The 14,617-nt window shown below is 56.1% G+C and overlaps 1 protein-coding gene across 1 annotated transcript; it reads right to left on the bottom strand.

The window, feature by feature from the left end:
* Positions 1-1,945: 1,945 nt before the first annotated feature.
* ACAD10 (acyl-CoA dehydrogenase family member 10) lies at positions 1,946-14,507 on the bottom strand. Its single transcript, XM_050318565.1, has 14 exons — positions 14,475-14,507; positions 13,714-13,915; positions 12,938-13,086; positions 11,975-12,169; positions 10,263-10,421; positions 9,382-9,541; positions 8,872-9,019; positions 8,504-8,572; positions 7,568-7,749; positions 6,907-7,057; positions 5,877-6,022; positions 5,178-5,351; positions 4,164-4,499; positions 1,946-2,651 (listed from the first exon to the last, which is right to left on the bottom strand). Exons 2-14 carry the CDS (start codon positions 13,871-13,873, stop codon positions 2,563-2,565), a joined length of 2,118 nt encoding a protein of 705 aa, XP_050174522.1. The 5' UTR covers positions 13,874-13,915; positions 14,475-14,507; the 3' UTR covers positions 1,946-2,562.
* Between the last annotated feature and the right edge of the window lie 110 nt (positions 14,508-14,617).

Here is a 14,617-nt window from a genome sequence, read left to right on the forward strand (position 1 = left end):
CGCTCCGCTCCGCCCCGCCCCGTCCCGCCCACCTCGGCACGGCTCGGCCCCCGGGGCTGGGTCCCGCTCGGCTCGGCGCGGTGCTGCCTAGAACGGACTTGGTTCGGGTGGAATCGTCTCGATCCAGCTCGGTGCGGGCGGCGCAGTTTGGCTCAGCTCGGCTCAGCACGGTCCCGTTTGGATCGGCTTAGCGCGGCTCAGCGGGACTCAGCGGGGCTCAGCTGGGCTCAGCACCGTTCGGGTCAGTTCAGCCCAGCTCAGTTCAAATCAGGCTTGGTTTGGTATCAGTGTCCAGCACGGCACTGCCCCTGCCCCTGCCCCTGCACAGGGAACTTAGTGTAGGAAACAGGAAAAGCAGGGAAAACCCACAAACATCTCCCTTGTGCTGGTTACTTTTGTGGGAGGGTGCTGTGATGAGGGGAAAGTTGAGGACCTGGACCATGGATGTGCCACCACTACCATGCACACAGGAATCCTAAAGAGAAGCTCCTGTGTGTCTGGCAGCGGGACAAGAACAGTCAAGTGCTTTCACAACAGGGACTGTTACTCAGCGCATACAAATGAGAGACTTTGTAAAATCACTTCCAACAATGGCTGAAGGCCTTTTCTTCTTGTTTGCTCAGGATGCCTTGTGCAACTTCAGCCTCCCAAGTGCAGGTTCACGTGCAGGGAACAGGGGTGTGCTCACGTTATCATCACCATCACTAAGGAAGCCACAGACCAAAAACATCGAGAGTTTTTAACCTCCAAAAGAAACCTGTGGTGTCACCCTGTGTCTGACTGCACTTTTTTGGCTTCTTCAGTGAGGGGTCTGTGAAAGGTCACAGGGATGGCTCTGGTTTATAAAAGGGGCTGCAAAAATTGTGGAATATGTCAGTTCAGATACAGTTTCCCCCAGCGTCCTGGAAGACCCAGAGTGTTGAAAGTCTTGCTGGAGGTTCCTGCATCTGCAGTTCTCCAGGCATTTCCCTGGGGAGGGGAATCTCAGCCCTGCTGTGCACTGAGGAACCACACAGGCCAGAGAGGCAAAATGCCTGCCCAAGGTTATCCAGCAGGACTCAGATTAGGCTGTGTGTATCCTGGATCAGCTGAAAAGAAATCCTCTTGGGCAGGATCTCCTCCCTCATCCCTGTCCCCCTGTATCCCCTGAGGGGTGACCGATTCCCTTCACCGCTCCAGCAGCGGGTCACGGGCAGCCCTTTAGGAGATGGCACTCGCAAGGACCACTTGTTCCAACTTGTTCTCCTGCTGTTACAGACCTGCACGTGTTAAACCACTGTGGGAGATGCCAGACAGACCTGTTTTACCAGCAGAGATGTGCCTGTGTCTCCCAGAGGGAGCAGGTCAGGCTGTGTATCCACAGGGCACGTCACAGAGCTGAGCTCCAGCTCAGGGCTAAGCCCCCATGTGTGTCCTGCTGATCCCAGGGTGGAAAATGGATGACACTGAGCACTAGCCCTGTGTTAATGCTCCTCCTGAGCCCCTTCCCTCCCCTGGGGCTTGGCAGACAGACCCAGCAGCACTGACCCACCTCGATGGCAGCCCCGGCTCTGAGCATTGCAGGGGCTGCGATTGAGCCTGAAAGATGAGATGGCTGGAGGTGCAGAAGTCAAGTGCCTGCTTGGAAACCATCCCAAGTGTCGGGGCTGGGCAGATCCAGGCTCAGATCCAGGCTCCCTGCTTCTCCCACAGCAGAGCCAAGTGCCTGAGGTTGAGGTGGAATTTCACCCCAGAGCCTGGGAGACTCCAAAGCTCAGGTTTCCAGCTTCCCTACACTCCACGGTCCTGGTGTTGGGCAGCCAGCAAGGCCACCCCAGGGCTCCTTGAAGTGCTCCTGGTGTCCCTGAGAGCAGGGGTGTGGTGGCCACCCGTGGCAGATGGATGTGGCCTTGTGGAAGTGGGCTGTGAGGCTGTGCCCACGCTGGAGGAGCTGGAGAATCCAAAGAACTGTGCCCATCACTTTAATAATGAATTAATACCACACATAGAGAACCTGGAATTACCATGATTGTTCCCACCGTTCTCCCTGTGCTCTGGCCTCCCTGAAGTATTGAAACCTCCCATTCATCCAGACTGCATCCTCCATGATCTCCAAACAGACCCAGAGAGACCCACTGGAGTCATGGGGCACTGGAGTCCTCCCAGTTCCAGAAGCCAGGCACTGCCTCAGCTCCAGAGTCTCCCCTGAATCCAGAGTCCTTGAGGACCTGGTTCAGTCCCTCCACACCCAAGGACTCTTTTAGCATCTGCAGGTTGCTGGATGTGTTGTGCTGAAGGAGGAGGGACATCCTGATCCTTCTCTTTATTCCCAAAACCCAAGTCTTGCACCCCCAGCCAGGTCATTCCTGACCAACTCTCCCTGCTGCAGGACTGACTCCCTGCAGCCTCGTGGTCCAAGGATGGATTTTGCCCCATACTGAGCTGGGCAATAAAGGCACTGAGCACAGATAACAGCAAGCAGCACTGGAATTGGGAAGCTCACAAGCTGCCCTTAGCACGGCCTCTCCTGTGCCAGGCGGGATGGTTTAGTTTTCCATCCGAGGCTCCAAAGGACTGGGACCCTCATGGGACCCTCAGCCAGATGTGAAGCTCAGGTCCAAGGGAAGCAGCAGGCTGGGATCTGCACCGTGGAGATGTTCTGCTCCAGAGACCTGGGGGAGAGTGAGGTCAGAGCCCAGCTGGGCACAGAAAGGGCTGCAGCACCTGGCTGCCCTGATCCATGGCCTGTACAGCCACCAGAGCCTCTGCTTTGGTCCTGCCACTCTGTGCCTGGGGCAAGAGCATTAGTATTAGTATTAAGACACATTAGGTGGTCTGGTGACCCTGCTGTCCCTCTGATAGCCAGTCTGAGGGAGTAACTAAGCTCCTTTGGAGAGGATCTTCATATCTCCATGGAGAACTGCGGGGACAGCAACCTTTGGGACCAGCAGGCAAAGTCTGCTGGCTCCTGGTGTGGGATGGGGCAGGATCAGCTGAGATCCTGCCCTGTTCAGCCACAAGTGCCTCAGCCAAGGGCTGCCAAGCTCCCAGGAATAAACCCCTCGCAGCAGTGCCAGCTGGCACAGCCTTGCCTGTGCCCTTGGCCCTTGCCCAGCCCAGGAGCGCTGTGGCAATTCCAGGCCAGGAATATTTGGCTGTTTAACCCTTCTCTGCATTATCTTTCTGCTGCAGGCAGCAAGACTCCTCCCCTGGCTTTCACAACACACTTCCACAGCAAAGATTGGTGGTGCAGGGACGATGCCAAGGGAAAGAGCAGTGGGATGGATGGGGAGAGGGCAGGGATGAGGGGGCTCTGTGGTCCCACACACAAGGGGCAGTGTCTCCCAGGCATGGAGTAGAGAGAGCGTGACAGCTCTGATGTTTGGAGACTTGGCAAAACTGAGTGCTTCTAAGAAGGGTGAGGAGATCTGCTCATCCCAGCACTCCCAAATTCCCCAGAGCTGCTGCTTCCCTGCCCTTCCCAGCTTCTCAGCAGATCAGCTGCTGAGCACCCTGAAACGCTGGGGATTGCTGGTTTCTGTCAGAGCACAAGGAAATGCTTTGGAAGGGCAGAACAACAGATGGGATATGGTTTTGGCAGCTAAAAGGTAGTTAAGTAACCCACTGGAATTTGATAATGCCACTGGAATAACTGAAAGTATAATCTCAGTGGCAGCCCAAGGTGGGGATGTTTGCTTTTGTTCACACTGAATGAGATTTGTGGAGGTACAAGCAGCTCCCTGCCCCTCTGAGGGACCTCCCAAGGAAGCACCAGAGGGACACTGTGAACAGAGTGAGCTCACCCCTTCCCACAGAGAGTCAGCAGGAAGGCCTCCCTGAACAAGGACAGGGAATAAGCAGCCATTTCCTCCCTAGACTGGCAGGTTGGAAAAGCCCAAGCCCAGCCAAGCTCTGGACACACCATCAGCACTGATGGCAGGACTTGGTGGAGCAGGCTGGGCTGGCATTAACCTGCTCCCCTTGGAAGGGAGTTCCAGCTTCTGAAATCGCTGTTTCCCAGGATATGAACTCTGTTACAGTCATGGGAACCCAGCCCCCTTCCTCCAAGCCACTGGATTCTGTGAGTGCCAAACCTCTGACGTGATCAGGAGAGCCAGGGCAGAGGCCACGATCCCCACCCTGGGGCAGGTGCAGCAGAGCAGCTCCAGGGGGGAAGATCTCACCTGCAGTTCTGGCAGAGCACGTGGAGTCTGTCTGGGCTGGGAACTCAGAAAGCCCCACTGTATTTTCCAGCTTGCAGTGAAGAGCCTGGGCCATCATCCCCAACGGGCTGGTGGGAGGAGTGAGCAGGGGAACCTTGGGCACAGGACATGGCCAGGTGCTGTAACTCCTGCTGGGAAATGGCCCTCGCCCGGCCCAGGTGCTGGAATGTCGTGCGAGCAGCTTTGTGGGGGGGAGGCTCTCAAACACTCGGAATCCTTCCTTTGTGGCAAACTCCCAGGCCAGCTCAGCCACAAACTCTGCATCCCGAGGGCTGCTGTCACCTGGGGCTGGGCTCCCTGGGGACAAGAGAGCAGGACTTGTTTCAAAGAGCCATTTCTCCCGTGGTCACATCCCAGACAGCACCGTGTGGCCTCGTCTGGACCAGCCCAGAAAACCCTCTCAAAGAGATGTGAAAATAACATCCCGTTTTTCTCTGCTAAAGGCTCCAAGGCCACACCTGCTGTGTGCAGATGAACAGCACTCAGGGTTCCCACCACCTCCCTGTTCCCGAGCCCTTGGAGGAGGCCGGTGCTGAGTTTGAAGGTCTGAGAGCTCCACCTGTAGGACACGGCTCTGGGCTCTCAACTGAGAAAGAGGAGACACCACAGCAACCTCTGATCCATCCAAAAAACAGGAGCAGGCTGTGCTGGAGCAGGTAGGCAGCCCTGTGCTTTGCAGGACACTATTCCCACCCCTCTGGAACACACATCACTGGACGGCTGCTGCCAGGCCGCTCATGAGTGAAACAAGATCTCTCATTCCGAGCCCTCATTTCCCACCAGAGCTCTGTGCTGGAAGCGCAAGAGTGCCAGACACGCCACGCTTTGCTGCAGCACTTGGAATTTCAGAGTTCTCGGGATTCCCAGCCCGGAGCGCCCAAACCCTGCTGGTGTGACCTCCCTGGCTCAGAGGAGGGGCTCTCCCCAGCGCCGTGCTGGGTGTGTGCCCTGTGCAGGGCAGGGCTGGCTCCTCACCTGCCGCCCGGCGCCGGTGCCGTCCCTGCAGCGCCACGGCCAGGCGGAAAAAGACAAAGGCCATGTAGAAATTCCAGTTCTCCGGGAGCTCCACTCCCATGTGGCCGCAGTACGTCTGGGAATATTCCTCTGGCGTGGGAACTCCCAGCTGCCCCAAATCGCACTTCCTCAAGCCTGGAAGGTGTGAAGGGGTGACAGTGAGTCAGCTGACAGGGAGGAGCTCAGAGCTCCCCAGGGATGCCATGAGGCTCGTGGCAGAGCCAGGCAGCCTCCATGGAGGCACCTGCACCCACTCAGGACCTGCCCTGGGGCTGGCTCCATCCAGAACTCTGGGGCTGGGCACCAGCCCCGTGCAGGTGGAGTGCACACAAGGGCAGTTCTCTTGGTGAGGGTGAGACTGTGAAAGCCGTGATTGACAGAGATTCCTCCTAAATTATGGAAGCGTTTTCCTCTCAGTTTAACCCTAAATTACTCTTTTTAACAAGTGTGCAATTGTGAACAAACTTTCCCTGGTGCGGTTCACAGCTTTCCCACCCAAAAGAGTTGCCCAGCTTCAGAGCTGGAGCCAGAGGGCGGGTAATGCAAACCCAGAGGCCTCTGCAGTGAGCCCAGGTGCCAGCTGAGCTCCTTGGGCACAGCTCATCTGTTCTGAGCTCTGTTCCTCTCTCTGTGTCACGCTGGCTTTGCCCCTCTCGGTACCTCTGCGAGCACTAAGGTGAGGTGGCAGGAAGTAGGCCATGCAGCTGTTCGCCAAATCAGAGAAGGGATCTCCTAGAGCTGCAAACTTCCAGCCAAGGACAGCAAGGACTTCTGGCCTGTCTGGATGAAAGACCAGGTGGTCCATCCTGTATCAGAGGGAAAAGAGATCAGAAGAGTGTCCAGAGGGGGGGAAAAAAGTCCCAGTGCTCAGCAGCAGTAGGTGCTTTCCAGTGCTCTTCACTCTCTTCAAAAATTGCCAAGTCCTCTGGGAGGCTGCACAAGTGGAACATTGCATTTCTGCAAGCAGAGGACGGAGGTTGCTCAACAGTGAACTCCCTGGTTAATGATGAACTGAACTGTGCTTTGGAGAATGAAACCAAGTTAGGCAGAGCCTCAGCTCATCAGCAGATGTTACAGGACAGGCTAATCATAAACTGAAGCACACAGGTCACTGTCTGGGGGATGTTGTGGTCACTTCAAAGGCACACAGCCACTGCAGCCCCTGCTCTGCCATGTGCTGTAGATTCTGCACAGCCCTCACCAGTCTGAGCCCCAGGAGAGGGCAGGACCCCACTAGGGAGCAGCCAGAGTGGGCAGCCACCCGTCCAGGGGCAGAGAGCTCCTGCACCCTTGTGGAAGGAGCCTTGGGCCAGACCTGGCACACGCCTCCACTGCAGCCCTACAGCCCTGGCAGGAGCCAGCCAGGGGCTGGCAGCACAGAGGCATCACTCAGCACCCCTCCCCTCTGTCCCAGCCACCCCCCTCCATGACTGCACCTGTAACACTGGAAGGATTTGCCACCCAAACTCTTCCAGCACCAAACACCCTTAGCAAGAAGCACCAGGGCTGATTTCTGGGTATTGCAGACACAGCTGATGATCCTCCAGTGTTACACCAGTGTTTGCAGCAGTCGGGTGAAGAATCTCATTCCCTGGGGGATGCTGAGCCTGACCCAGAGCCCAGCTCTTGGACTGCTCTGAAGGGGTTTGTGTATCACTTTACACTCCTGGGATGTGCTCCAGGGCAGTACCTGAAATCACCATGTACCAGTGTCATCTTCTGAGACTCTGGGAAATGCAGAGGCAGCCACTGGATGAGTCTCTCCATCGCTGGGATAGCATGAGTTTCCACAGCTCGGTACTGCTTTGTCCAGGTCTCAACTTGCCGCTGAATGTAATTACCTGGAACAGGGAAAAGGCACAAAGAGGCTTCAGAAGGGATGCAGTCCAACAGCCAAGCACATCTCAGTCCAGCACCCTGACTTTAAGTGCAATTTCCAAGGGTCTTGCACATCGTTAACTGGGTGTTGGATTTAATGTTCTGGTGGAAATAATCTGATCCTGGACAAAAATGTAACTTCTCCACCAGATCCAGGAAGCTGAGCTGGCTCAGCAGAGGGACTGGAGGAGCTGAGGAGGTTTGGTCAGAGATGGCAGCAAACAAGTTCCTCCCACAAATAAGTTACTCCATAGAGCAGCTGGTGCTCCTGGCAGGAAGCTCTGGGAACTGCTCACAGGAAACACCGACTGGAGGATCTAAACAGCTCTCCAAACCCTCCCACCACACCCAGGGATGCAGACACTGGGCTGCCCATCTTCCTTTCCCCACTGCCCCCAGTTTGGCCCGTCCAGCCCATCCCTTTCAGATGCTGACACACAGGAGGAGATGGAGGATCCCTGGCCTCCTCTCACCGTGCTCCCCGAGGTCCTGCAGCCCGGCTGCCCCGAGCTCCACGCTGTGGATCCTGGCGAGGACGTGGCTCATGGCGCGGTACCAGGCCTGGCGCTGGCGCGGCGGCAGCGCTGGCAGGGACACGTCACGGTGGACACGGCCAGGGCAGAGCTCCATCACGTAGAAAGGTGAGCCAAGGGTGCTGGGGAGGCAAGGGGGGACTGATGGGACTGAGCTCACCCTGCGACTGCCACCCCTCAGAGCTCACCTGACCGTGCCCCCTGACCGTGGACAAGGGAAAGCAGCCTCAGCAGCACCCAAGCACTCACCCGAGCCCAAGCGAGGCTGGTGTGTGGTGGCACAGGGCTGTGCCATCAGCAGCCCTGGTCCCTCCAGCCCCTGCAAGCTGAGCTTGGAGGCTCCAGCAGCAGCCTTTTCCCTGCCTCCCTGCAGTGGGTGTGGAGCTGGGCTGTCAGGCTGCACACAAACACCGGGAATGCTGGACACACATTTAACTGCAGTGCAGAGGCTGTTCCTGCAGCCAGCAGAGATCTGAGCTGCCTGCAGGCTAGGAGGGGTGTCCTGGTCACAGGCTTGCTGCTGTCATGGCTGTCTGAGGTCTGGCAGTTGGAAAAGCCCCCTCTTCATTGCAAACCTGAGCCCACTGAGTCAGCAGGAAGCCCTACGACATTGTTTTACAGCTGCTTTTCAAAGGGAGCATTTTGATTAATTGCTAAAACAGGACACACCTAAACCAAGCCAAATAAAAGTGTTTCTGTCCTTTGAACTCCTAGAGGCTCCTCCAGCCCCAGACATGGCAAATGCTAATTACACCAGTGCACTCTGTGAGCTCTGGCTCCTTCTCTCCTCTCCTCATGTTTGGGGGAATCTGGGTGCAGTTGTCAAGCACAGAGCAAAAGCTGGGATCAGGAACAGGATCCCGGGCCAGGATTTACCTGCTGTCCTCGCAGAGAGCAAGTACAGTGGGAACAGGAACACCAGCCTCAGACAGAGCCTTCAGGAGCCTGCCAGGGGAGTCAGAGAGCTGGGTCAGCACAGAGAGGCAGGAGGGAACCAATACTGGAACACATCCCTGCAGGCAGACACAGACATCAGCGTCCTGTGCTCAGCGGTAAACACACTACAATAACATGGATGGAATGGGTGAAAGAAGAGCACCCAAATCTTCACATGGCCCAGAGTCCTGGGATCTGTCCAGCACTGAAAACCAAGGGGAGATCACAAATGATCCCCCCCCTAAAAGTCCTGCAGCTCTGGTGCTGAGCACACTTTGCAGCAAGACCCCTCCCATGCTGCCTCTCACCTGTATTCCCTTGGGACAGAAGGGCCTGAGGGGCTGGGGCTGTCAGGAGGCTCCTCCTCCTTCTTCAGCACCAGCAAACGATCCCCAAACTTGACCAAACAGCTCCGGGCGGCCTCTCCGTGGTCAAACTGCCGGAACTCCAGAGGGCCTGAGAGTTGGGAGCAGAGAGTCAGCACTTCCCCAGCCCCTTCCTGCACCTGGGGCTGAGATCCCACTCTGTGTCCCAGATCCCTGGGAGCAGCTCATAGATGGCTTACAGGACAGGAATATTCCTGGCATCTCTTTGGGAACTTGTGCTCAACCCCCTCCAAATGAGCAAGTCCTAAAAATGTTGTTTCCCATTTCTGAGAAACAGTGATGGGTCACTGAAATGATGGAGGCCTGTTCTGTTTGGACATTAAGAGCCTTTCATTAACATTACTTTTGAATCCATTTGTCACATGATGGAAAAAGCCAGTGGCTCCAGAATATCCAGGCTTTCCAACCGAAGGGCCAAACCCACTGTGATACCTGTTGGGTGGGCACCCAGAACATTTTCAAGGTACTTTTGCAGCTGATCCTTTGGGATTTCCATGCCTGGTCTGACTGAGCGAGTACAGAGGACAAACCCTCGCAGAGGAAATCCCAGATGGGTTTCCAGCTCTTTGAGTGCTGCCTGTGGATCATCGACCTGAAAGCAGGAGGGAGAGAGAAACACTGGTGGAGAATAAAATTTCCTGGGAAAGAAAGAGCCCTGCAGAGTTGTGATGCATTTATCTGTGAGCCCAATGGCACTGATCCACTGACTCAGCAATTCACGGGTCATTCCCTGCCAACGTGGAGTTTCCTGCCTTGGTCTCTGTCCTGAACATGTACCTGTGATGGTGGCATGGGCACTGTGAGCTTGGGATAAGGGCTGGAATTCCCTGTGTGCAGTCCAGGAGAGCAGAATTCGCTCTTCCCACCAGTCCCGCTCTTGTCCTTCCCCTCACTGAAGTAAAAGCCCCTGTGCTCACTGTTTCCAAAGCCTGGCACATCCCTGAGGCCTCAGAGCTTCCAGGAATTCATTACACAGGGCTTATTTTCTCCCATCAGGTGGATGTGGTTGGCTCAGCCGTAGGGTTGGGGCCGTTTCTCCCATAGGGAACCGAGGAACAGAAAGGAGAAGCGACTTCTCCAAGGTTCCACTGGCTGTAGGGTTTGGAGCTGGGAATGAAACAGAGTAGTGCAGACCCTGCCAGTAATCCCTACTTTAACCCCACCACATCCTGCAGGAACAAAGACAGGATGGAACAAAAGGCTTGGTAAGACGAGTCAGGCACTGCTGCTGAAAATATGGAGCCGTTCAAGCCAAACAGCTTCTGGATTCCAAATCCACCCCTAAATCCTGCCCTGGATGAGTTCCTTTGTACCTTCACCGTTTTCATGCCAAGCTGGGCTGCTGCCTCCAGGTTGTGGCTGCTGCTGTCGAGGACAATGGATTCCTGGGGCTGCACTCCCAGGCGCTCCAGGCACAGCCTGTAGATCCTGGGATCCGGCCGGCGAATTCCTTCCTGATGGGATTCAACCACCTACAGCAACACCAAATGGATTATGAATGAGCCTGCTGGGACCACAGACAGATGTGCAGTGTTGGGAATGGAGATGGGAGGGTGGGAAAGAGACTGCCAGCCTAATTAACACGAGGGATAAAGGACACGGAACGAGGGCCTGCAGCTGGATGGGACGTCATTCCAGTGACTGTGTGGGTGCCAACTGCCTTGGCTGTGGCTCTTCAGCTGAAATCAGCTGAACAGGATCAGCCAGTCCTTGGATGGAAGATATCCAACGAGATGTCCCCATGTGGGAGACTCGCTGGGTTTACCAGGCCAGTTGCTCAGTGCTGTCCAAGGAAGCCTTGGATGGCAGCACCTTCCAAAGGCTCCGGAAAAGTGTCCTGACCACTGCACCCACCAACCAACCCAAAGCAACCCTGACAGCAGCTCAGGTGTTGACCACAACCATCCACCCACATCTGGATCAAAACCCTGGTCTCTGAGCCCTCACAACCATCAGCAATCCAAGCAGTGTTTCCTCCCTGCTTTGATAACACTCCAGGAACAAAAATGAATCCACTGGATGGGCATGAAGCCAACACTAATGGCAATCCACATTCAGTTATTTTTTTCCCCACTAACTGCTGTTCCAAAGCACCACACACCACGTGGGCTGTGACATGGAGAGGTTATTGAAGTGCTTTGAAGCACCCTGGGATGGCAATCACGCAGACATCACACCAGAGCATCACCCCTCTGCAGCAGTGTCACCAGTAACACCCAGAAAGCTGAGCCAGTAATGGCATAATGTTGACAGGATGACTGTAAACAGTCCCAGGTTTTAAATGCATTAATGTGACTCTTCCTTGCATATTTTGTTGTCTTAATCAAGGTTATAAAACAAGCATTGAACTCCTGGAATTCAAAGATTTGAGCGGGGCACACGAAAAAAGCAAATTTGCTGTCATGCTGAGCCGAGTCCTCACGTGAAAATGATGCCACTGGAACCAGCCTCGAGGTTCACAGAGAATCTTCTGTGTCATCTCTGCAAAGGTGAGGGGTGCTGGGAAAGAGGGCTCTGCTGGGAGAGGGGTCTGTGCTGGGAGAGGAGACTCAGCTGGGAGAGGGGCCCTGCTGGGGTCTGTGCTGGGAGAGGGGTCTCTTCCTGCTCCTCAGCTCACACAGACTGGCATGTTAGAGTACTGGGGTTTTTTGTAGTGTAGGGGATGCTTTGCAATTCTTTGAAGAGCCCTTACTCTTTTAAAGCTTTTCTGTTTAAAGCAAGCAGGGGCACTGGGTAATAACATTCATTTTTTGTATGGTGTTCCAGCTTCATGGTCCTGTATTGAAATCACTGCCTGTGCCTGTTGCACACAGACTTTGATTTTCCAGAGTCACTCAGCCCCTCTCCAGGGCCCAGTCCCTGCAGTGAATGATGCCAGGAAAGGTTTTCCCAGGCTCCTACACTGCTGTCCACCTGCCTGCACCTGCTGCTGGTGCTGCTGGAAACGATTCCAGCTCGAGCCTGAGGAGCAGAGAGCCACGTTTAGGATCCAGCAGAGCCCCAGTCAGGGTCCATCCAGCCTTACCACGTCGAAGTGCCGTCGATCCAGGGGCAGGAAGCTCCCTCCCTTCCCCAGGCACGAGGTGTTGCTGAGCAGAGCTGTCTTAAGTCCTTGTGCCCGGACACACCGAGCTGCTTCTGCCATCGTGGGGAGCTGTTTCATCATCTCAGCCCGGATCAAGTCCCACAGGAAAGAGTCCACTGGAACACGGACATTTGCCTGAGAAAGCAGAGAAACCCCAGGAACGATAATTAGCCATAAATGGTTTTTAAGGAGGGATGAAAATAAAGAGTGGATGGGTGGGTAGGTGGCCTGATCATCTCATCTCGCTGTCCTGCTTCCTCTGGCAGCAGAAGGCAGGCAGGGATCTCTCAGCTTTGCCCACATAAACAAGTGTTCTCACAGTACTGATTCTGCAGAGGCAGCAGAGGAGATAAAGGGCTGATTTTGGGAAAGGGAAAGGCACTGGGATTTGTGCCTGCCATGGGATCAAGGCAGGGTAGAGACAAACACTGGCTGACTGCTCAGCAGGCAGGGGAGGAACCTGCAGTTTACACTGAGCTGTTTCAGAAGGATGTTATTCCAAGAGGATTCTTGCTCTGTGTCCCTGGGGCTTTGGTGGAGGAGCTTCTGCTGATCTGAGAACCATCCTGCCCATGGATGAACTGACTGCCAAAGCCTCTCAGCTGCTCCCTGACTCTGATTTCTCACCTGGGCTGATCCAAGAGCTGTCTTGAAATCAGAAAGTTACGAAAGAAGCTGATGGAAATTAAGGCAAACTCATCTGCATGCCCTGCCTGGGTACCAGGCTGATGGTGGCAGTGAAAATCTGCCCTGCTCAGTCAGCAAGGCTTCCTAGATGGAAAATCCAGACCTTTCCAGCACAGGATTTCTCTTCCAAGCTCCTCTTTCCTCACTGAACCACCACAGCATCCCGTTTCCATGCAGCCAGGAAGCACAAGGAGAGGAGGAGGGGGATTGGCTTACAATCTCAAAGCACTGCTGTCCCAGTTCCTGCAGGAACTCCACAGCTGTCAGCTCCCCTCTGGAATACCTCCGGGAGGGACTGTTCTCCCCTCCGGACAGCAGGGCTTGCTGGATGGTGCCAGCTGGAACACAACTCTGGGCCTCCCAGTCTACAGGGAGAGAAGTGAAAAAGCCAGGGAAGAGCATGGAATGGCATCTTCAGAACTGGGAAATCAGCTTGGAACCCTCCATGGTGGATCCACTGCCCACGAGGATGGATGTGCTGGACTGGAGTGACGGACCCAGCGCACAGGGAAGAGTTTGGGCATTCCAGGAACTGCAGCTCCCCATCCCTGATTTTGGTGTGGTGTCTTTGGAGGGTTCCTAAAGGTGCCCAAGGACTGCACCAACCTTGGGTGGTATCAGCTGGTGGCACCACAGGACAGTTTTGTTACCAGGTGGGGTCAGGGAGGGCACTGTCACCTCTATGATCTGTGATGGCACAACAGGTCCCATCCTCATCACCTGGGGTGTCTCACCAGAACCAGGGCAGGGTCAGGTTGGACCTCAGGAGAAGGTTCTTCCCCCAGAGGGTGGTTGGCACTGAACAGGCTCCCCAGGGCAGTGTCACGGCCCAGAGGCTGCCAGAGCTCCAGGAGTGTTTGGACAACGCTCTGAGGGACAGGGGGGGATTGTTGGGGTGTCCTGGGCAGGACCAGGGGTTGGACTGGACGATCCCTGTGGGTCCCTCCCAGCTCAGGACACCCCCTGAGCTCAGCACTGGAGCACACACACACCTGTGGCTGTGCTGGGGGGGTCTGGGAGCAGGACCCCGCTCTCCTCAAAGATCACGGCCCTGAAACGGCCCCACCTGCACCCGTGGCACCGGATCGGCCCCCGTGGGAGCTGCTGGATCCTGACACGGAGCAGGGCACGGGCACAGCTCCTCAGGAACATCCCGGGACACGGGGGGGGGCTCCAGGGAAACTCACAGCTAGCCTGGTCAGAGGAGAGAGAACAGGGCACGGACAGAGAATCAGAGGGGTGAATGTTTGTTTATGGAATCGTTAGGATAGGAAGAGACATCCAAAATCAGTGCAACCTCTGACCAAACCCCACCAGCCTCACTCATCCTTATGGCCGAGTGCCACCTCCACTCGTGTTTCGGGGACTCGGGGACTCCACCCCGGGCAGCCACTGAGCTGTTCCCTAATGACTGACACACACTAATTGCTAATCGGTAACTGGAGCGGGTGGGGCTTCCAGGGAACGGGGACAGAAGGAAGCAGCCTCAAGCTGCGCCAGGGCAGGTCCAGGTGAGGCATCAGGAGGGATTTCCTCACGGAAAGGGAGGTCAGGCATTGGAAGGGGCTGCCCAGGGAGGTGGCGGAGTCCCCGTCCCTGGAGGTGTCCAAGGAACGTGCTCTGGTGACAAGATGGTGCTGGCTCCCGGGTCGGCCTCGACGCTCCCGGGGCTCTTTCCCACCCCGAATTCCCGGGATTCTCCCCAGCCCCGGCCCCGCCGCTCCGGGGGCTGCCCCGTCTCGCGAGAACATACCCGCCTCTCGCGAGACCCCCGCGGCCCCTCAGCCCCCTGTCTCGCTCCGCCGCTGCCGGTGCCGGCCCCGCCGCCGTGACGTGAGGGCGCGGTGACGTCACGCGGCGAGCGGCGCGGCGGAGGCGGAAGCGGCGGCGGCGCCG

The sequence above is a fragment of the Myiozetetes cayanensis genome, unplaced genomic scaffold (genome assembly GCF_022539395.1).
Source record: "Myiozetetes cayanensis isolate MyiCay16 unplaced genomic scaffold, myiCay2020 scf21, whole genome shotgun sequence".
NCBI lineage: Eukaryota > Metazoa > Chordata > Aves > Passeriformes > Tyrannidae > Myiozetetes > Myiozetetes cayanensis.

Coding starts and splice junctions, on each gene's coding strand:
- ACAD10 (XM_050318565.1), bottom strand. CDS start 13,873: ATGTTCCTGAGGAGCTGTGCCCGTGCCCTGCTCCGTGTCAGGATCCAG. Junction 6,023..6,906: donor CTGGTACATGGTGATTTCAG/GTACTGCCCTGG, acceptor CCTCTGATACAG/GATGGACCACCTGGTCTTTC. Junction 4,500..5,177: donor GCACCGGCGCCGGGCGGCAG/GTGAGGAGCCAG, acceptor TCTTGTCCCCAG/GGAGCCCAGCCCCAGGTGAC.